Source organism: Labeo rohita, chromosome 19, assembly GCF_022985175.1.
Source record: "Labeo rohita strain BAU-BD-2019 chromosome 19, IGBB_LRoh.1.0, whole genome shotgun sequence".
Taxonomy (NCBI): Eukaryota; Metazoa; Chordata; class Actinopteri; order Cypriniformes; family Cyprinidae; genus Labeo; species Labeo rohita.
In genome coordinates this window covers 14363864-14385880 of record NC_066887.1, presented here as the reverse complement: position 1 = coordinate 14385880, position 22017 = coordinate 14363864, and the positions used below count along the sequence as shown (strand labels likewise).

The following is a 22017-nucleotide window of genomic DNA, read 5'->3' as shown; positions in this document are numbered from 1 at the left end:
TATCTGGTAAACGAATTGTGAAAATATAGCAGACCATGAAACTGTCTTGTGAAGTTATTTATTTATTTATTTGTTTGTTTACTTATTTATAGTTAAGTAAGAATGTATTTATCACTAAAGTTTGAAGTCAGTAATATTTATTTATTTATTTATTCATTCATTTATTATTCACTCATGTATTTATATTTTTGCCACATCTGGTAAATTGTGTATAACAAACCATGAAACTTTATTGTAACAGACTTTTTTTGTATTATTATTATTATTGTTTACTATTATTATTATTATTATTATTATTATTATTTATTTATTTATTTATTACTACTGTTTGAAGGTTGGGGCATGTATTTTTTATTTATTTTTTTTACTTTTATTTCATTCAGAAAGGACACATTTATTGTTTAATGTTACATGTGAATGAAATTCTTTCTTCAAAGAATTCTAAAAAATAAAAATAAATAAATATTTTCATTAATCAGCATATCCTCTCCAATACTGACCTGCATAACCTGCAGAAGTAGGGTTCATAATTATATTTTTGCCTGGTTAACGAATTGTGAAAATATAGCAGACCATGAAACTGTATTGTATAGTTATTTATTTATTTATTTATTTATGGTTAAATAATAATTTATTTATTACTACTTTTCGAAAGTTTGAGGTCAGTAAGATTTATTTATTTATTTATTTGCATATTTATTATTTTCCACATGTGGTATATTAATTGCGAAAATAAAGCAGACCATAAAACTGTATTGTGAGGGTTTTAGTAATACTTTATTCATTTATTCAATACTTTTATTCAGCAAGGACACATTAAATGTTTAATGTTGCATGTTAATGATCTTTATTTATCAAAGAATCCTGAAAAAAAATAATAATAATAATAAATAAAAGCAGCACGACTATGTACCAAACACACCAAATCAACATATTAGAATGATTTCTGATTTCTTTGCCATCACATGAATAAATTACATAAAAATAACAATACAGTAAAATTTTAAAAAAAAATACTGTATTTTTGTTCAAGTTAGTAACTTACCAACCCCAATTTCTTCTTCTTCTTCCTCTTTTACTTCATGTGATTGATGCTTGCAGAATCATACATGAAAAGACAAATGTGTCATTACAAGGTTTTACAGATGTTTTATTGAGTATATGATTTGCATGTCTTAGATATGAAATGTTGCACTGTAGTTCCTAATAAATCAGAGACCAGTTGGCGAGTAACATTATTACTATACATTATTTACCCGACAAAGCCAATTTTTACTCACATATGTATGTGTGTATATATACATATATATATATATATATATATATAAAGGTTCTAGTGTGCACTGGATTATGAGTCTTACACGAATACCCATAAATCTTAGATATTGCTCCCTTTCCTTCCTTATTCCTCTCACCATACTTTCTTTTTCTCAACAGAAAATCCCAGAGAGTCATGCTTTGAACCAGGCTTGGTGCGTAACGGTACTCGTGTTGGTACAGAGCTGAAGCTGGGGGCAACTGTCGCCTATTACTGTGACAACGGCTATACGCTGGAGGGAGACGCCACTCTCACTTGCATCATGGGAGGAGACGGCAAGCCTGGTTGGAACAAACCAAAACCTGTTTGCATAGGTAAAACGTAACAGATGTTCAGCAAATACTGTATTTTGTGCACTCAAGCTTTCGTTCTGTTACCATGTGTGTTGTTCTTCAAAGACCTGGTGTTTGTCACATCTGCTTCTGTTCCCTTGGAAATAAGCAAAGGCTCATCTTTGCAATGTAACCTTGAGGAATACTTTGAACACACTGCAATTTCTCTTCGGCAAACACTGGGGACATCTAGCAGGGCAGTTCAGGAATCAGACAAGAAAAGTAATTTAAGATCAGCAGAATGAGGGGACGGCAGAGAGGACAGAAAATTAGTCTCTAATGCCTTCTTTCTGTGGCTGTCTCTCTTGCTCAGCTCTGTGCGGTGGTCAGTATTCGGGGTTGGAGGGGGTGGTGCTCTCCCCTGGTTATCCTGGAAACTACAGCAGCGGGAGGACTTGCCTCTATTCAGTCATTGTGCCGAAAGACTACGGTAAGTAAACACAGGATTGCACACACACAGTGTAACGTGGAAGCTAATGGAATTCCCATTCATTTCAGTGGTTGCTGCAGAAAAATTACAACACTCTTTGGCAAATTAATGTGTTTAGAGACCTTCAAACACATTGGGCATTGATAAAATTATTTAATGTAATTTTAAAAATGCAATGTTTTTAACAAAATTATCAGAATGCAAAGCTATGTTTGAATGGTTGTCAGTGGGGAAAGATGCTTTCTGAAACCTGATTTTGTAGTTACAGCATCTACAAGGGCTAATGAGATCATGTTAAAGGAGTAGTTCACTTCCAGAACAAAAAATGTACAGATAATGTACTTAACCTTTGTCATCCAAGATGCTTATGTCTGTCTTTCTTCAGATGTGAAGAAATTGTTTTTTAAAGAAAACATTTCAGGAACATTAGTGGGCTTCTGTGGTGCCCGTGAGTTTGAACTTCCAAAATGCAGTTTAAATGCAGCTTCAGAGGGCTCTAAACAATCCAAGCCGAGGAAGATGGGTCTAGTGAAACAATCAGTCATTCATATCACAAAAAATGATATACTTTTTAACCTCAAATGCTTGTCTTGTCTAGCTCTGCCATGCATATGCGTACTTAGTCCCGTTCAAGACAGTTAGGGTATGCCGAAAAACTCCCATCTCATTTTCTCCTCCTACTTCAAAATTGTCCTACATCGCTGTTTTACCTAAGGGTTTTTAACCACCTTTGCACGCTCACTTTGTAAACACTGGGTCAGGACTTTTGCAGTGTTGTAGGATGATTTTTTTTTTTAAGTTGGAGGAGAAAATCAAAAGGGAATTTTTGACATACCCTAACTGTCATGAACCGGAATACACAGAGTACACACAGAGCTAGACAAGACGAACATTTGAGGTAAAATAAATAAATAAATTAATTAAAAAAAAGGTATATAATAGTTTTTTTTTTTTTTTAACTGACCGATCATTTCAGAGATAAAATAGAGCCTTATTCCTCGTCTGGCAACGTTTAGAGCCCTTTGAAGCTCTAAAAACTGCATTTTGATAGTTCAGACTCACAGGCACCATAGAAGTCCACTATATGGAGAGAAATCCGGAAATGTTCTCCTCAAAAAAGCATAATTTCTTTACGACTGAACAAAGAAAGACATGAACACCTTGGATGACAATGGTGTGAGTACTCTATCTGTACATATTAGTTCTGGAAGTGAACTACTACTTTAACCAGTGAGCTGAGCCAATCCAATACGCCGTGTCTGAATCAGACATGATGGGTTAAATCATAGTTCTTCCAACAAACATCAACACCAACTGTTGGTCAGTAGTCTGTTTTTTGGTATTTTCATTATCATGCCAGATAGCCCCAACAGTCCCAGAGCAATCTCATTGGTCCAGATTCCAATCAAATGTGTCCCCATTGGCTTTGATTCATCACTCACAGCATGTTGTGTCAAGATTAGTTAGAATGTGGTGTTACAGTGAAAGTATATTATAGGGATAGTTCACCCAAAAATGAAAATTACCCCATGATTTACTCAAACTCAAGCCATCCTGTGTGTATATTACTTTCTTCTGTCAGACGAATACAATCAGAGTTATATTAAAAATGTATTGGCTCTTCCAAGCTTATAATAGCAGTGAATGGGTGTTGAGATTTTGTAGTCCAATAAAGTGCATCCATCCATCATAAAAAGTTCTCTGCATGGCTCCAGGGGTTAATAAAGGCCTTCTGAAGTGAACTGATGCGTTTGTATAAGAAAAATATCCGTATTTAAACCTAGTAATCTCTAGCTTCTGCTAACTGTTGTGAGTTCAGAGAGAGTGCCGTTTGTACTGTTTGTTACTGTAATCAAAACTTGGTTTTTGTAAAACTAGCATATTCTCACCAGAGCTTATGCTACTCCTATGTCCTACATCATACGCTGTAACGCCACTCTCTCCTGTACGCGCATACGACATCAATTCACTTCAGAAGTCCTCCCCACAATCGTGTAGAGCACTTTTTATGATGGATGGATGCACTTTATTTAACTTAAATATCTCAACGCCCGTTCACTGCCATTATAAAGCTTGGAAGAGCCATGTCTATTAATAATATAACTGAGTAAATCATAGCTTAATTTTCATTTTTGGGTGAACTATCCCTCTAATCTTAAAAAAACAATAGAACACACATAGTACATTGTATGTATACCAAGATGGCTCACTCATGTTTCGCACAATATGGCAGAATAATCCCGCCTTCTAAATAAAAGATGTGGTCGGTAGTTGGAGGAGTCATCGCATCACTGCAGATACCTTCATAATCACTGGTTCCCATAAAAACAGTATGCACAAGAACTGCACATGCATGTCGGGTTAACCAACCATAAATGTTCACTTTTTTAATGCTGTTTGAGCATAATCAACATTAATGTCTTATTTTATTGGATTTGGATAGGAGTTGGACTTGCATGCCCAAAATAGTTGCCTGGAGGCACTGCAAATTGGTTGCCAAGTGAACTGACTATCCTTGAAAGGGACTTTGACCCGTACTGCCCTTCTTTCAGGGGTATAGAGCCTCTAGCTACTGACAACTTCTGGATTTCCCCTCGTATAACCCCAGCAGCTTCCACTTGACCCTTTTATTTGATCCATAAAACATGGAGGTCATTTGGCCAATTTGGGGTTTCTACAAACTGTGAATTAGCAGATGCGAGTCTGTCTGTATTTCTCCGGGTCAAGCCAAACGTTGTGGAAGCTGAGCTAATTAAGGCACAAATTTCCGTAGGCATGGCATAATGGCTTCGAACAGCTGCGGGATAGGGAGCGTTGCAACACAGGGTTTCTTTTTTATGGCTCTCATTTGGAAATTTACTCTACTAAGCACCAGGTGCGTATAGAAAGGACAACAGGTGGTTCACAGGTGTGATTAGGTTCTGTCTTTTACTATTGAATTACCATTTGCACAGTCATGGTTTCAGTTGCATATTTCATAAGGTTTATGCAATTATGTCTCTTCACTTTTTCTCTTTATTTCTCTGCAGTGGTGTTCAGCCAGTTTGCCTTTTTCCACACTGCACTAAATGATGTTGTGGAGGTGTACGACGGACCTACCCAGCATGCCCGTGTCCTGAGCTCTCTCTCTGGGGCCCACACAGGTCAGTAAACCTTTTTGAACGGTATTAACTTGACTCCATCAGTCTATAGTGGCAGTAGGAGGTGAATGCTAAAGAGTCTGCATTCAGACTCAAAGGTAAATAAAAGTCAATTAAGCAACTCAATTAGCAAGATGAGTTGCATTTAAAAGTAAAAGGGACACAAGCCTGTGTGGTTCACAAATACTAAAATTTAAAGCTGAAGTGTGCCATTTTTGCATCACCAAATGGAATTGTAAGCATAATGACTCCTGTATGTGGAAAGTCCTACATAAAATGAGTAGTGCCACTTTTGGCTGAGTCAGTGTTGATTTGTCAGCCTGCTTGAGATGATCAAACAAACTGAGCAATCAAGCTCTTAATGGCTTGCTAATGGACCGTTCACACAAAACACATTCTGCATTAGCTTTTCATTGTTTTTCTTATGTAAACGTGTGATACACTGACATGTTTGACCACTGCTTTTGCATCTTGTGGCTTTTGCATTGTCTTGAGCTTGACATCACTTTTAAAAAAAATGCAGTTAAAAGTTCAACTTTAAAAACGTTTTCCCACATTCCATTGGAATTTCCATTGTGTTTTCATACAATAAAATGTGTTCTCTGTGAAAGGCTGCTCGCAGTGCTCTCTGCTAGTAATGGACTAGTTGATTAGTGAGGTTGACTAGTTAGGGCCTGAGCACTGTTGGTGCAGGGAGCCTATTGGAATTGCTCAGTTTCTTCTTCTTCAAAACAAATCACATTTTTGAGGGCCTAAACATGCTCGAAAACTCATGAAACTTTGCACACATGCTAAAAGTGGGGAAAATTTACATCTGATATGGGTTTCCGAAGTGGGTGTGGCAAAATGCCTCAATAGCACCACCTATAAAATTTTATTGAAGTGCCACTCAAGCTATGTTTTACATACTTGTATGCAATTTGGTAGACACGTGTAACACACCAATACCTACAAAAAAGTCCCCCGGTATGTAGTCTGAAACCCAACAGGAAGTCTGTTATTTTGAATTTTTTTCAGCAAGTTTTGTGCCGTTTTTTCCATTTTCATGCGTTGTATTTAAATGAACTCCTTCTAGAGACTTAAACAGATCAACGCCAGATTTGGTCAGTGTAATCTAAAGCTCGTTGTGACGTTAAATTGTAAAGATTTTGAGCTTTCGTTAAAGGGCGTGTCCGTGGCAGCTTGACAAAAATCGTTCTTTCACCATGTGAAAGGAAGTTGTTTTACAATTTCCAATCTACCCCAAACTTCACCCATTCGATAAGGGTCCTGGCCTGAACACATCTGAAGGCCAGTATTCTATTATAATCATAGCATCACCTGCTGGCAACAGGAAATGGCTTGTTTTACACTTAAACATGCAATATCCAATCTGCACCAAACTTTATATGTTTGAACAAAGTCCTGGCTTGAAGACATCTACATGCCAATATTCAGTTATAGTCATAGTGCCACTTGTAGGCAGTTGACACATTCCTTCTATATTTACCACTTTAAATCCATATTGTGCACGTTCGCTATTTTCCTAAAGGCACCGGATGGCGGTGATCCCACCTGCAAGGGCCCTTACAACGCTCCTTGCAGCTTTAATTTGTCTTTCTTTCTTGTGCTTTGTTTGTTGTGCTGTTTTTGGGAGTGTCCCACCACAAGCATTGATTATTTAAGATTGTGTTTGAAGTTCAAAGTAGTCCAACCTTAAAAAATATTTAATGTGACCCCTGCATTTTATGCTATTGTGAATGCAGGAACATGTGTTGCAGTATGTACTGCATATGTCCCAGAAGAAACAAATCTGAATAGGCTTAGTCGAAGACTTAAAGGGATAAAACAACAAAAAATATAAATTCGGTCATCATTTTCATGAACCTCATGTTGTTTCAATCCAGTATGACTTTTCTATGAAACAAAAAAGGAATTATAGAGATTTTGTTTTTTTCTTCGCTCCCCCCTGTCTGTACAGTGAAAGACAGTGGGGTTCAAAACAACCAAAAAAATAGAGACATTTTTTTTTAGAATACAGGATTAGAGCAACACGAGGGTTTCTAAATGAGGACAGAATTTTCATTTTTAGGTAAACTATGCTATTAAGGTAGTAGACTAGGCCAAACAACTTTTTTGTTTGTTTGTTTTTTTAATTATTGTGATATTTTAAATTAAATTTATAGCTTTGCACATACCTAATGTCTGAATATTAAGCTCTCAATTTAAAAAAAAAAAAAAAAAAAGTGCAACATGTAAAATGACACATTTCAGCTTTAAATCGTTAAAAGGGAAATCAAATGCCCATGTTCCAAAGGTTGGTATGATTCTTTAGGGTCTTCATGAAACATACTTTGGTTAAAATTCCTCAATGGTAGTGTAAAACTACACCCTTTTTACCTTGTCAAAGACAGCTCTGTTCACATCGATCCGTTTCGGTGCATATCTCTGTAAATGATAATGAGCTACTGCTCACCCCACCCCTCACTACGGTTTATCAGAAACAAAATTAATCCAGTGGGTCTGATGTAGGGAGACCATGAAGTCTCTTATGTTCACTTTTATATCCAACTACAAAACACCTGCATTGCAACCAGACATTGTTTTCGCAACAGCTGCTAGAGCATGGAGAAAATTGTGGACAGCGTACAACTGGGCGGAAATATGCTAATACAGGACAGTCCGTCAGCAGTCATGGGCAGGGCCTGAGCGGTATGATGTCATACTGCTCATAAAATCAAAACGGCTTGATAATTGAGATTTTAGTTTTTTGGGGGGATTAGAAAAATGAGCGAATGGATTTTTATCATTGTAGGGTGGTTGTGTCCACACACTGCTAAGATGAATTCCAATGTAAAAGTAAATTTTGCAACCAGTCTTCCCTTTAAAGTTGTCTCAGTACTTGTGTACAGTCTCTAGAGTTCTTAATTATCAGAACATACATTGACGTACGTGAGAGATAATGATGTACTCAAGAGAATAAAGCACAGAGTTTCGCATAACAAGCTTGATGACTCATACAGTCTAACAAACAGATTTCAATGGGATCCAGTAAATAGGCCTCTCTTCCTTAAAACAGAAAAGAAAAACAGAATCAAATAAGCAAAAACAGACTAGCTAAATAGATCTCCAGTGAGACGGCCAGGCTGAAAGCTTTTATTCAGCCATAATGGAGTTCCGTTTAATACGGTCAGTTGAGGAGATTTCGGCTCGAAGATTAACAGGGTTTTCTCGCTCGCTTCTGACATTCCCATGACAACGCAGATGAGCTGTGTACATTTCTATTTTTTCTTCACCCTTCACACCAGTCAAACACGCGTGATTAGCATACGGCGTGAAACCCCGCGCTCAAGGAAGGTGAACCGCTCAGAGCGTATATAGTATCTGAGATGCGCTTTTTAACTTCAGATGCCGGTGTGAAATCAGTGAAGTGTGCTGGGGGCTGCTGGAAATAATGCACACTTTGGAGCGTGAATAGAGAGCAGGGAATAGTCAAGATTGATACTGGGCCGCATAAAACTGCAGATTTTCTATTATCTTTTTTGTGCTGCGGAGAGAAGGGAAACAAGTGTTGCTGTATGTCACAACTGTTATAAGCACAGTTGTCAGTTTTGATGGATGTTTCTCAACTTTCTCAGAAAATCATGCATAGGGAATGAATAATCTGCACAAGCGAACAGCAAGTTTTAAGTGAAGCCGTCCTCAGTGAATTAACTGCTGGAAACTTATTTTAAACAACAGACAAGGTTCTGTTCTCTTGTAGACAGAAAAAGGTCTTGCATGAAAGCGATGTGTGTTTATTTTGCTGCCCGTTTTGACAAGTTACCATGGAAGTCTTTTTTTATCCCATAGTTACCTCTTTATTATTTTTGTTATTGAGGCAGAAACAGGTGATTAAACCAGTCCATAGCAACACTTTGCAATTTGGATTCCATTCCGTTTAGATTAAATAAGATTTAAATGTAAATGTGTTCCTTGTGTGAATCAAATTTATAGTAATAGTCAACTCCCAATAACCATTTTATGATTTATATCTACAGTATAATTAAAGGATATACCATTCAGAAGTTTGTGGTCAGTAACATGCTTATGCTCAGATAGTATTTGATCATAAAAACTGTAATATTGTCAAATGTGACCCTGGACCGCAAAACTAGTCATAAGTAGAACGGGTATAATTATACCAATAGCAAAAAATGAATTGAATGGGTCAAAATGATCATTTTTCCTTTTATTCCAAAAATCATTAGGATATTAAATAAAGGTCATGTTCCATGAAGATATTTTGTAAATTTCTCATAGTAAATATATCAATTTTTTTGATAAGTAATGCATTGTTAAGAACTTCATTTGGACAACTTTAAAGGTGATTTTCTCAATATTTTCATTTTTTTTTTTTTTGCACCCTCAGATCTCTGCCAAATATTGTCCTTCCTAACAAACCATACACCAATGGAAAGCTTATTTGTTCAGCTTTCAGATGATTTATAAATCTCAATTTAAAAAAAAAAAAAAAACTGACCCTTATGACAGGTTTTGTTGTCCAGGGCCACAAATTTTATTACAATTTAAAATAACTGTTTTCTATTTAATATATTTTAAAATGTGATTTATTCCTGCAATTGTGAATTGAAATTTTACTCCAGTCTTTACTACTACTGCTACTACTACTGTTTATTTATTTATTTGATTTAGATTTTTTTATATACTTAATATTTTGTTGGAAACCTTTAGACTTTTTTTTTTTAAGATTCTTTGATAAATGGTTCAAAATTTGTTAACATTATAAATGTTTTACTGTTACCGTCAATCTAATCCATTCTTGCTCTATACAAATATTATTATTGTTAAAATAATAATAATAAAAACTTACTGACCCCAAACTTTCAAACAATAGTTTTATTTTATGTTAACAATGAATGAGAAACAAATCAGAGCATTATAAACACTTATTTAACCATGTTTAAACATTTGTGAACATAGTGCTTAAGCTTAACTAAATTTGTGAATGCATTTGTGGTTCCCATCACTCCACAGCTAATCCTTCAGTTTCTGTGGGGATTCGGAACTAAACGAGAAAAATGTTAGACCTAAATCAAAAATAAAACACAAATTAGGCTACTGGTATTAATTATAAGCACTGTAAGCATTTGGGGCCTAACTGCATTTGTGAGAGATTTTCCATTCCTCAGCAAATCCCTTAAAGTCATCCTCCTTCATATCACTGTTAAAGAGCTCAAACTGCCACACTCACCTCTGTCGAGTCATCAGATTCGACATTGTGATCCTCAATGACACCAGTCTTCTGGAATCCTGACAGGAAGGTGTCAAGCCATGTCAGTCTGCTCCACAACACCCTTGAATGTTGCATGACGCATCCTCCCAGAGGTGAAGCTATGGTCACTGACGTTGTGGTGTGGTGCGATACGGGCCTAAGAGTTTACGAGCAGCACTGCAGGATAATGTGGCCATTGGAACAAGCGGCAGGTGTGAATAAATCAGCGGTCAGGATTTCCCCACACCTCAACCTCTACCGGATTATTACTGTAGCTGTCACTCTGTCAGCCGCCCACGGAGCCTTGTTCTAATAACATCCCAGCATGCCAAAGGCATGAGCAGGAGCGTCGGTCGATCCCAACATGAGCGAGAGTGTTGTGCGGTTTCATCTTCTCTGGCCACTGCGCGAATTTGTCAACACCGTACCTGCTCTCTGCAAACCCCTGTGGAGCTCGACTGTGCCCCAGGGAACTGTGGGTAGATTCAAAGCCTCAGCCCCCGCACGGTGGCACAGAAAGCACAGAAAGCACATCCGCTAATAATGAGGGATGCATTTTGAGATCAGCTTATTAATAGACCTAGGCTTGGGAACATTCAAAAAGTAAAATAATTTGGTATAGTTTACCACAAATGAAAATTGTTATTATTTGTTACCCACATGTCTTTCCAATCCTGAATGCTGGAACTTATTAGAGAGTTCTGGAAAATATTATCTATACAGAAACAGTTTAGAGTGACCACATCACTATTACATCTACTCATGCAGTGTATTCCAGGTCATAGAAAGTCACTGTCCATTGCTGATCTTCACCTCTGCTGCTGCTCTCAAACAAATATGGCATCTGTGACAGGTCAATAACATCAAATGTCATTGGTTTTAGAATGTCACCAAATGTCATGACACCTTGTTTGTACTTGCAGGTGAATCTTTGCCGCTAGCCACCTCCAACCAGATCCTTATCCGCTTCTCTTCCAAGGGCCAGTCGAGCTCAAGAGGTTTCCACCTGGTCTACCAAGGTAAGTTGAGAGTTTTGAGTTCTCTTCCTGTACCATAAAAGTGGTATTAAGACTCGTATGGCTTAATATAATGTAAATGATGTCTCTTACTGAAATATGTAGTAGAAAACCTATGAAAGATTTACGTTATTTTAAAAATCCACATTGTTTTATGCATATTTAAGACTATGGGGGGCGCCATTATTTCGATGATTTCGAAAATGGTTGCACTCTGAGCGACTGACACTACCTGTTGCTATTTTTACCGCAAGACAACTCGATGCCACAATACGATGCCACATTGTGCAGCTTTTGGTTGTAATTTTCAGTTGAAGGGCGATGAGAAGCGATCGAAGTCTTCACTGTTTTACTAGCAATAAGAAGAGCAGAAAAGAATGGGAAGATGCCTGTGGATGAATACAACTTCCTAAAGACCCACGTCTTTGTTCTCTTTACTTTAGTCCTGATGCCTTTGAGGCTTTTAGTAGACCACAGCTACTGAAAGAGCTGTGCCACGCTAGGTGCCATCCTGGTTCCTTCAGTAGCTGTGGTCAACGTATCAGTATTTTATTTTCCGAGTTTTGTTTTTGTGGTAAAAGAGTCAGGTAGTGCCAGTCGCTCAAAAATATGTATGACATGATGTGGATTTTTTAAATAACATAATTTTTTTATGGGTTTTCTACTAAATATTTCAGTAAAAGACATCATTTTCGTTATATTAAGCCAAAATTAATACCCAGGGATCACTTTCATTTCTAATTTTGGATTTACATTAATATTTCCCATCAGTTCTCCAATTTAGAGGGGCCAATCATACACCCAGTGCAATGTGGCACCAGGCATGACGCAAGTGTTTATTGCTAGTTTCAGCCTGACACAGTTGGGCATCATTTTCACGTCCTGCGCCACGTTGTTTAAATGGCAAATGCATTTACGCCCATTTGTGCACCCATGGGTATGCTGATGTGAACACGAGGTGTGGCACGTTGCTATTTTGAGGCAACTGAAATAGACTGTGCCATTGACCAACTGAAAGATGCGTAGCAGCACACAAACATGACAAATATTATAAATGAAGGGATTACAATGTAAAAGATTATTATTGTGTACATAAATGTAGAAATGCCTACATGTCATAATAGATAGTCAATCGCTTTTTTATGCAAGCTGTTTTTTTTTTTTTTTTGTTTCACTTTCGCTTTCGAAAACAATCACATTCAGCAAGGAGAGGAGAGGATGGAAAGGGGGTGTACAGTAACTCATTTAAGGGGGCTCGGCCCGTGAATTCCCTCCCCTTGGTGCCAGCCCTGCTCTCTGGAGAAGTGTTCAGTCTTTGTTCTAGCGTTTTTCCTTCCTTAAAATAGCAAAAGCGAATTCCGATTCCATGCGTTTAGTCCTTTGAAATAGAACCCAAAGTCTCCAAATGGAGCCAAACAGCATAAATGGATAAAATCTTCTGATGGACACTTTGAATTTCTTCTCATTTCATTTCTTAAGATTCAGGTTCAACATCCTGAAACTTCTGAATTATGAACTGAAAGGAAAAGAATTGTTCCTTTCTAAATATTCCTTTGCTTTCACAAATGTGACCCTGGACCACAAAACTGTAAGTAGCACGGGTATATTTTTAGCAATAGCCAACAATACATTGTATTATTGACTTTTTTCATTAAGATATTAAATAAAGATCATGTTCCATGAAGATATTTAGTAAATTTCCTACCGTAAATTAATCAAAACTCAATTTTTGGATCTTTAACATGCATTGCTAAGAACATCATTTGGACAATTCTAAAGGTGATGTTCTGAATATTTAGATTTTTTTCAAATAGCTGTATTTTGGCCAAATATTGTCCTCTCCTAACAAACGATACATCAATGGAAAGCTTATTTATCATGTATAAATCTCAATTTCCAAAAATTGGTCCTGACTGCTTTTGTGGTCCAGGGTCTCAAATGTTATATGTGGGACATTCCTATCATAACTTGTGGTCATGTGAATGTGGTCAGTTTTGATTGAGAGAGCCAGAGTCATCTTAATTAGGTACTGAATTATTCACACAATATGCCCATGGTCCATTTCTTTCTCAGACACACACACACACACACACACACACACACACACGCACATTATAAACGATGCTGTAAATGTGCTGTACCTCTTCAGCAGCTATGGGGCCTCCTGTTAAAATGCGCTTTAACAGCCCGCATCTTTCTCTATAATAGATAGCATGGTTTTTAGGAGCTAAAGCAGCATTATTGTATTATCTCTCCTCCCCTGTGGACTACAGTCGTACACTTGTTCGTTTCCTGCCGTGTCCTTAATGGAAAAGTACAGTATCTTATAAAAGTATTAAAAGTTGTGGGGTTGTGGGGCATCCCAACCAGCTGTATGCCTGTACCGACTGTGTGGTTCAAACTTAAAGTGGCAGTTTCACTAACAATCTGGTGCATGACTGCATATATAATACATTGCGAAGAATTTCTCACTTGGCAGGTGGCGAAAGGTTCAGAGGGTCCTTTTTTTGTACAAATTCATCTAACAGTGGCGTGTTTATTTGCTTTAGCTGTCCCGAGAACCAGTGCGACACAGTGCAGCTCGGTCCCAGAGCCCAGACATGGCAGGCGCACTGGAAACAACTTTGCTGTGGGAGCCGTAGTGAGTTTTGAATGCAATGCAGGATATGTCCTGGAGGGGCCCAGTGCCATCGAGTGCCTGACTGTACCCAACGCTCTGGCCCAGTGGAACGGCAGCATGCCCAGCTGCATTGGTAAGAGCACTAGCACCTTACACTTTCACAATCAACATTACAGCAAGAACAAGATGCTAAGTGAGCTCACCCATCTAGTATGTTTACGATCAGGGGTTTCTGTTAGAAATTTGTTTATCCAATTATTAATTTATGTATTTATTATTTATTCATATGTGTATATTTTTATATTAAGCATAGACATAGGCATTAAACATTTATTTATGTTAAGCATAGTTTTTATAACTATGGAAGCCCGTTTCCGCCACTAAATAAAAATTGTGAAAATAACTAATTGACTTTTTTTGATTGCGAGGTAAACTTTTGTGAAATCTTTTGTAAAATATTTTTTTCTCAGAATTGCATGATCAGTTCTTACTTTTTTTTTCAGAATTGTGATTTTACTACACTTGCTTAAGTGTTGCATGTTTACTTGCGTCCCCAACCTCAGTGTGTTTGCTTGGATGAGCTCTGTGTTAGATTCACATCACAGCTCTGGTGGTTTTCCTGTGGGGACACAGAGCAAACAGACTCCTACTCCTGCTCCTCTTGAGACAGAACTGTCGCCAACAAATTCTCCCTGTGCCTAACGAGCAGAGGCACACAGCTGTGGGCCAGCAGTCATGGCCTCCGGCGTGTCACACATCCACGAATGCACACATGTGGCAGATGTTGCCGCGGGTATCTGTGTGTAGACACTTAGGTGTCCACACTCATGTGCAGCTGTTTACCTGTGCGCTTCACTGCAGATACCAGATGCTTGACCACAGGAGCTGCACGAGGAGGAAGGTGGTGTCCTGGAAGATTACAAATACGCTTCCGTACTGTAGGCGGTTTGTGTGCTTTGCATTCTCTACCTGCTCTTTCATCGTTTTGTCTTTTTATGTGTGCTGCAGTGCCATGTGGAGGGAATCTAACCCAGCGGATAGGCACTATTCTGTCTCCTGGCTATCCTGAGCCCTACCTGAACAGCCTGAGCTGCGTATGGAAGATCACAGTGCCAGAGGGAATGGGAATCCAGGTACGTCCTTCTAGTAACAATAAAATGCAGTTTTCCTCCTTTTCTAAGGCCGTTATGAAAACAAATGAATACAAAGCATTCTTCTTTTTCTTCTGAGGCAAAATTTAGTCAGTATCTTCATATTGAGCTTTAAAGCAAAACTCGGGTCAGACCTTCAAACTGTTCTAAAGTTAGTTGCTGTATCTTTTCTAACTGTTCCAGCTTATGGTTTTAACATGTTAAATCTTGCTAGCAACATGTCTGGAAATATGTTAACTGCATGGTAATTCATTGCAACATAAGCTGCATCTTCCGGAGGTCTCAATTTAAGGCTGCATACGTCATTAAGGATGTCTTATTTAAGAAAAGTAACCATAATAAAATTAATTGGTATTCCTTCTGAGGTGTAAAATGCTATAATTTCTTTTTTACTTTGCAATTTAGCAGTTACTTTTCTTAAATGAGACTTCCCCAATAAATGAGCTAATGACGTGTTAAATCATATGTAGCAAATCATGCAGGTAAAACGCTAACAACGTGTTAAATCATGTTAAAGGAGAAGTCCACTTCCAAAACAAAGATTCACATAAAATGTACTCACCCCCTTGTCATCCAAGATGTTCATGTCTTTCTTTCTTTAGTCGTAAACAAATTATGTTTTTTGAGGAAAACATTTCTGCATTTTTCTCCATATAATGGACTGACATGGTGCCCCAATTTTGAACTTCCAAAATGCAGTTTAAATGTGGCTTCAAACGATCCCAAATGCAGTTGTAAATGATCCCAGCCAAGGAAGAAGGGTCTGCTAGCAACATGCTAATTCTTTGCAAAATAGTAATTTGTCTTTAATCGTGGTAGCAACCCTGGTGAAAAAAACAGCATATGCTGGCAGGTATGTTTTGATGGTGGTTTAAGCTGGTCCTTTGCTGGTTTATAGCTGGTCAAGGACCAGCATAAACCAGCAAAGGACCAGCTTAAACCAGCATCAACATACCTAACCAGCATCCCAGCATCAAAACCTACTTACCAGCATATGCTGTTTTTTTTTTTTTCAACACAGAACATGTTAAAACTTGTTAGTGTCATGTTAATTAATGCTAGCAATGTGTTAATTTATGCTGCTAGCAACATGCTAAATCATGCCAACGGCATGTTTGCAATTTGGTAAATCATGCTAGCAGTGTGCTGAATTATGCTAGCAGCATGTTAGCAGCATGTTAAATCAAGGTAGCAATTTGATAATCATTCTAGCAATATGCTAATTCTGGTTAGCAATTCATGTTTAATCATGCTAAGTAAATGTTAAAACATGCTAGTGTCACTTCACTATGTGCAACAACATACTAAGTCTAGTTAACCACATGTTAAATCATCCTAGCAACGTAGCAAATCATGCAGGCAACATGCTAACAATGTGTTAAATAATGCTAACAGAATGTTAGCAGCATGTTAAATCATAGTAGAAATTTGGTAATCATTCAAGCAACATGCTAATTCTGGCTAGCAATTCATGTTTACTCATGTTAAAACATGCTAACATCACTTTACTATGTGCAGCAACATACTAAATCTAGTTAACAACATGATAAATCATGCTAGCAACATAAATCATTCAGGCAACATGTTAACAATGTGTTAAATCATGCTAACAGCATGTTAGCAATTTGGTAAATCATGCTAGCAGTACACAAAATCATATAGGCAACGTGTTAAATAATGCTAACGTTATGCTAAATCATGCTAGCATCATGGTAACATGCTTATCATACTAGCAACATGTTAAAACATTATCTATGCATCTGTTTTTCTGATAAACTTTATTTCATTTAAAACATTCAAACTTTGAACAACAAAGTTAGCAATGTGCCAAATCCTTTTAGCAGAATGATAACATGTGACATTGTGCTAGCCACATGTTAATAAACAAGTTAATCGTGTTAGCAACATGCAAAACAAAATAGCAGTGTGATAAATCATGCTAGAAATGTGTGTGCACTCTCTGTCCCAAACTTCAATTTCTGCAATTTAATTTAAACTTGAATCTTCAAACTTTCAGGCAAGGCTTTTTCAAGCCAACTTCAAAGTTTGATAGCAAACTTTACTCATCTAGTTATTATCAGTGTTGCTCTGCTGTGGAAACACTGATGGTTTTTTTTATTTTTTAGAAAGTTAAAAAAAAAGGATTTGCTTGAAATATTTTTTTTTAAGGCATTGTAAATGTCTTTACTGTCACTTAGTGCATCTTTTGCTCAATAAAAGTATTAATTTTTTGCTGACTCCAAACTTTTGAACTATAATATATGTGAAAGAGAATCCCTTAAACTATCATTCCATATGTCTACTGCATTCAAAAGGGCAGTGATTGACAATGATAACCATAGCATTGTTTGACTGACACCGTTTACTCTGCTATAAACTGGAAACTTAAATGACAACAACTGAACCCATTCAGAGTATCAGCAAAGTAAGATGCATTACAATTATTTGTGAACTACTGTTGACAAAGGCGGCTTGTTTGTCTCTCTTGATTGTAATGTATGGGCTTCCCTGCACTATTCTGGTGTGAGAAACTATGGTGGAGAGAGACAGTATCAAAATATGTAACGAGTCAACAGACTTATCTCCGTTTCTGTGGTTTTTCTAGCACTGCCTGAATTTTTCAGGGGTAGATTCAGTTGTATAATGCCGTTATCACTTCCTGTGCAGTGTGTACTGGGCTATGTGTCACTACATATTCTCTGACACTTTTAAATGCGGTCACGGTGGAGCGTTTAACAAGTCTGCAATGCTTCAACTCTGTTACTTTTTTAACCATATCAATTTTTCATTTCAGTGCAGACCATAAAAGTTTAGATTCTCAGGGAGAAGGCAGTAATAATCTTCAGATTTTGAACAGTATCTCTACAGCCATCATTTCCTCCAGTCATACTTCATAACTCTATTTAGCGTTACCTTTTTGGCACCTCCACAAGCTGGTTGTAAAGAGCTTTTTGAGATTATTTGGCTCCTGCTGTGAGTGGCCGTCTCTCTGAGGGCCGGATTCAATATATATATTGCATTATTGCATCTTTCATTATTTCTAGTCTAAAATGAACTCATGTAGCCTTTGCCTGTGGTTTATACAGCTAAGGCTGTGATACAGACTATGTTGCCAGGGAAGACGTGATGAGACCTGACTCTACTGAAGTCAATATGTAACGGGCCCAAGACTGGACCCTGAGGAACTCCTAAGCAGAGTCACATGTATTTACTTAAATGCATACAGACATATAGATTCTTTTCAAATTCAGATTAAATTCCTTAGATGTTTTAGTCTCATTAGGGCACTAGAAACATCACAATTTGGCTTTGATGGAAATGGTTAAATCAAATATCATCATGTATTTAAATACTGACATTTGTTTATATTTATACGAGTCCATCACCTTCACATGTCTTATGAATATCAACATTTGTAGTGCTGCTACAAAAGAGTGAAAGAAGAAAAGACGAGCAGTGTAGTTTTATTTTCTTCTGTTTTTAATGTATATATATTTCAAATAGCATCTGCATCCGTCTCTCCAGACTTGCCTCACACTGTTGGATACAAATGTAATCAAATGTAGCTCCGAATCATGGGAGGAGTTCAGGATCGCTTACTTAATTGCCTTTAACCCAATTCATAAACTTCTCGCTGTAGGAGAATTGGAACCATGCAGAAATGATTACAGCATCACCAGAAGTAAGAGAGACTGATATGATAAGGCAGCAGTATGAAAGGAAAGAGGTGCAGATTGGGAGATTTAACAGAGATTCCTCTACAATTTATGTTGCATATTTTTTGTCTGTAGGGCTTGGCGATATTTATTGAATAGCATTTTTCATGCATTCAAATTTTATGTAAAAATATTTCCTGATAAATATTGCTGTTTTGTGCTATGCACTGCTAAATTGGTGCATTTAAATGAAATGGTTGAAAAATTCTTCAGGTTTATTTAGTGACTGGTGTGGAAAATATGCCTTGATTATTTCTTGATTTTTGCTGAAATTAACTTATTTACAATTGTTGAAATGATGGCTCCACTGACTGGAAAAAAAGTCACCTCTTCATGCCAGTTTGGATAAAATGCTTGTGCATTAAATATTGCCAAAAGAGTATATGCACCTATAGGGCCCTATAGAAGAATTTGTGTTTGTTTGTTTGTTTGTTTATTTGTTTGTTTTGTTTTGTGTCCTGTATCCCCCAACCCCCCCCACCCAAAAAATATATTTTTTTATTCATTTATTTGTTCAAATTCTGTTCTTTTCTGTTTCCTATATTCCGTGTTTTTCCAGTTTTATTTTTTTCCACTCTGTTTGCATGGTTAAATAAAAAAATATCAATCAAAAAGCATGTCTAATTATTCAAAATCCTGAAACCTATACAATTTAACAGCAATTTATAATTCATTAAGTTTAACAATTACATTTTTAAGGTGCTGTGAAATGTTTTATTTTATTTTTTTTCTCAAATTCAGTTCATTTTTTTCTCAGATTCTATGTTTTCCATTTATTTTCTGGATTCCATTTTGATTGTTTCAGAAAATGTAACAATCATCTCTAATTAATTTTATTAAAAAATATATATTTATTTATTATTTTTTAATTATTATTTCTGGTAAAACTTTTTTTTTTTTCTAATAAATATTCATTTAAAAATAAAGTTTTAATAAACAATTAATATTATTACTAGTATTATCATTACATTAAGTAATATATTTCTGTCACAGTTTCTTCAAGTTAAACCAAACTTTTATTTTGACAGGTTGCTTTGGAAATCTGTAAGTTACTGTTTGTATATGATATGACAATAGTTTTTCTCAAAAGAAATGGTAAAATGCTCGTAAAGTGAATCTCAGAGCAGTTCTAGAGATTGTTTGCGTGTTCATATACTCATATATTGAGGTGGAAGGGGCTGAAAATACTGCATGAGTCACATGCACTTCACTATGTGTAGTAAACAAAACAGTGTGTCTAAAAAATGGTGTGTTTTAAATAGTATTTTGACAGCTTAATATTCACAGACACTAGTCCATATTACATTTTAGTTTAAGTGTACTGACCTAATTAATTCATCCAAAATTTGGCAAATTCTGCAACATTCTGCGTTATAAAGTAAATTCCATGTTTATGTCTGGATTCTGTGATTCCGTCTGCGTTTTCTGCATTGCGGAAATCATAAGGCCCTACACTTATAGGTCTGTGAGCCGGATCATACTGATAATTTCTTCCAAGCCAAAAAGGAACAAATATCATCACTGAACAATTTAGTTTCAGGTCCATGTACACTTCTGTCATCTTTAAGTTTAGGAAAGCAGCGAAGAAGAGCTCTCAACTGATGCCATAGGGTGGGTTGATGGTGTGTTTTCATTTTGTTTCAGACAGACCCGCTCACAACGGCTTGGATATAGAACAAACCCCCTCCCTCTCATGAAATTTCCAATTCACTGTGCGAAGCAAGCACAAATAAATGTGCCATTTGACGGCAAGGCTATCAGATGTGACAATCTTCCAGCGATAGCCACAGTCATGCCACTGTGACCAGCCAATTTCTAGGCTTGTTTGAGGCTGGGGCGGAAAAATAAATGTCTACCAAAATATTTACAGGGCCGAACATTGGAAAAAATGTGAGAACAGCATATACAACAAATGCAGAAAAATGCCTCTTAGATTTGAAGATGACATTTGAAGGCTTATATAACACATCAAATAGGCATTCTAAAATACCTTTATTTGGCATATTCTTGTACCTTTGCGACTATATACACAAGACTCGAAGTTTAAAGCATATCACGCCTGATAGCCAAGTGTCTGTAATATTTTTCCACTGATACTCACAAAGAAGGAAGCTGCTGTATTATTTCCTTTGTTCTGTTTCTTTCTCTCAGATCCAGGTGATTAGCTTTGTGACTGAGCAGAACTGGGACTCTCTCGAGGTCTTTGATGGGGGTGACAACACTGACACCATGCTGGGGAGCTTCTCAGGTGGGCCGTGTAATACTTCCGTAACTCAGTTCATTACATAAACACACGTTGTCACAATAATCTTGCTGTTGTTGCTTTGAATGCTTGGAAGATTCCTCTGTGGATGTCTGGGAGAAATGTTTGTCTGGAACAGAAATATAGTTTTACATCAGTGTTTTGGCCACAATATGATGTAGAGAAGAGATTTTTGGAACAGTTTCTAGATCATAAGAACGATTCTTTATTGTCGCCAGTGTGTGTTGTGTATTGTGTTGCAGTATGGGAAACAGAAGCGACTTACACAGTAGGGAAGGCTTAATTTTCGCTTTTATTGGCAAAAAGAGCAGGCACAAATGTTACAAGTGCCCTAGAGAGAGATAAATGAATGATACATCCTAAAATGAATAACGGAGTACAGAGTGAAGACAAATGAGCCAATCAGATCCACACACACTGAGCCATATGACTAAGAGAGCTGTATAAACTCCAAACGAATGCATGCGTAACGATTTTCATCTGCATTGAACTTTTAGAAATGAATGCTTGAGGAAAACTACTGATTGTACTTTTATGCAGTGCAGAGCACAATGTAAATGCAAAGACATCGTAAAACATTCAGATAGCTGTTTTGTATTTTAGAATGCTTTGATGCAGAAATGTCTATATACTTGCCTAGTGAAAATAAATGCATGATGTATGGTTTTCAAATTTGCTTTAATCCCATCTCATATCAGATATGCATGATGTAAAACATGTATGCATAATATATAAATACTTAAATTGCTTGCCAAAGTTCCATGCCTGTTCCATGAC

The 22017-nt window shown here is 36.9% G+C and overlaps 1 protein-coding gene across 1 annotated transcript in view; it reads left to right on the top strand.

The window, feature by feature from the left end:
* csmd2 (CUB and Sushi multiple domains 2) overlaps positions 1-22017 on the top strand; it is a 385015-nt gene that overhangs the window by 281768 nt on the left and 81230 nt on the right. The window contains exons 30-36 of the mRNA XM_051136347.1: positions 1438-1632; positions 1964-2080; positions 5110-5223; positions 11398-11493; positions 14040-14243; positions 15119-15243; positions 21129-21225. Of these exons, the coding sequence (XP_050992304.1) occupies positions 1438-1632; positions 1964-2080; positions 5110-5223; positions 11398-11493; positions 14040-14243; positions 15119-15243; positions 21129-21225 (948 nt within the window). The remainder of the gene's footprint in view (positions 1-1437; positions 1633-1963; positions 2081-5109; positions 5224-11397; positions 11494-14039; positions 14244-15118; positions 15244-21128; positions 21226-22017) is intronic.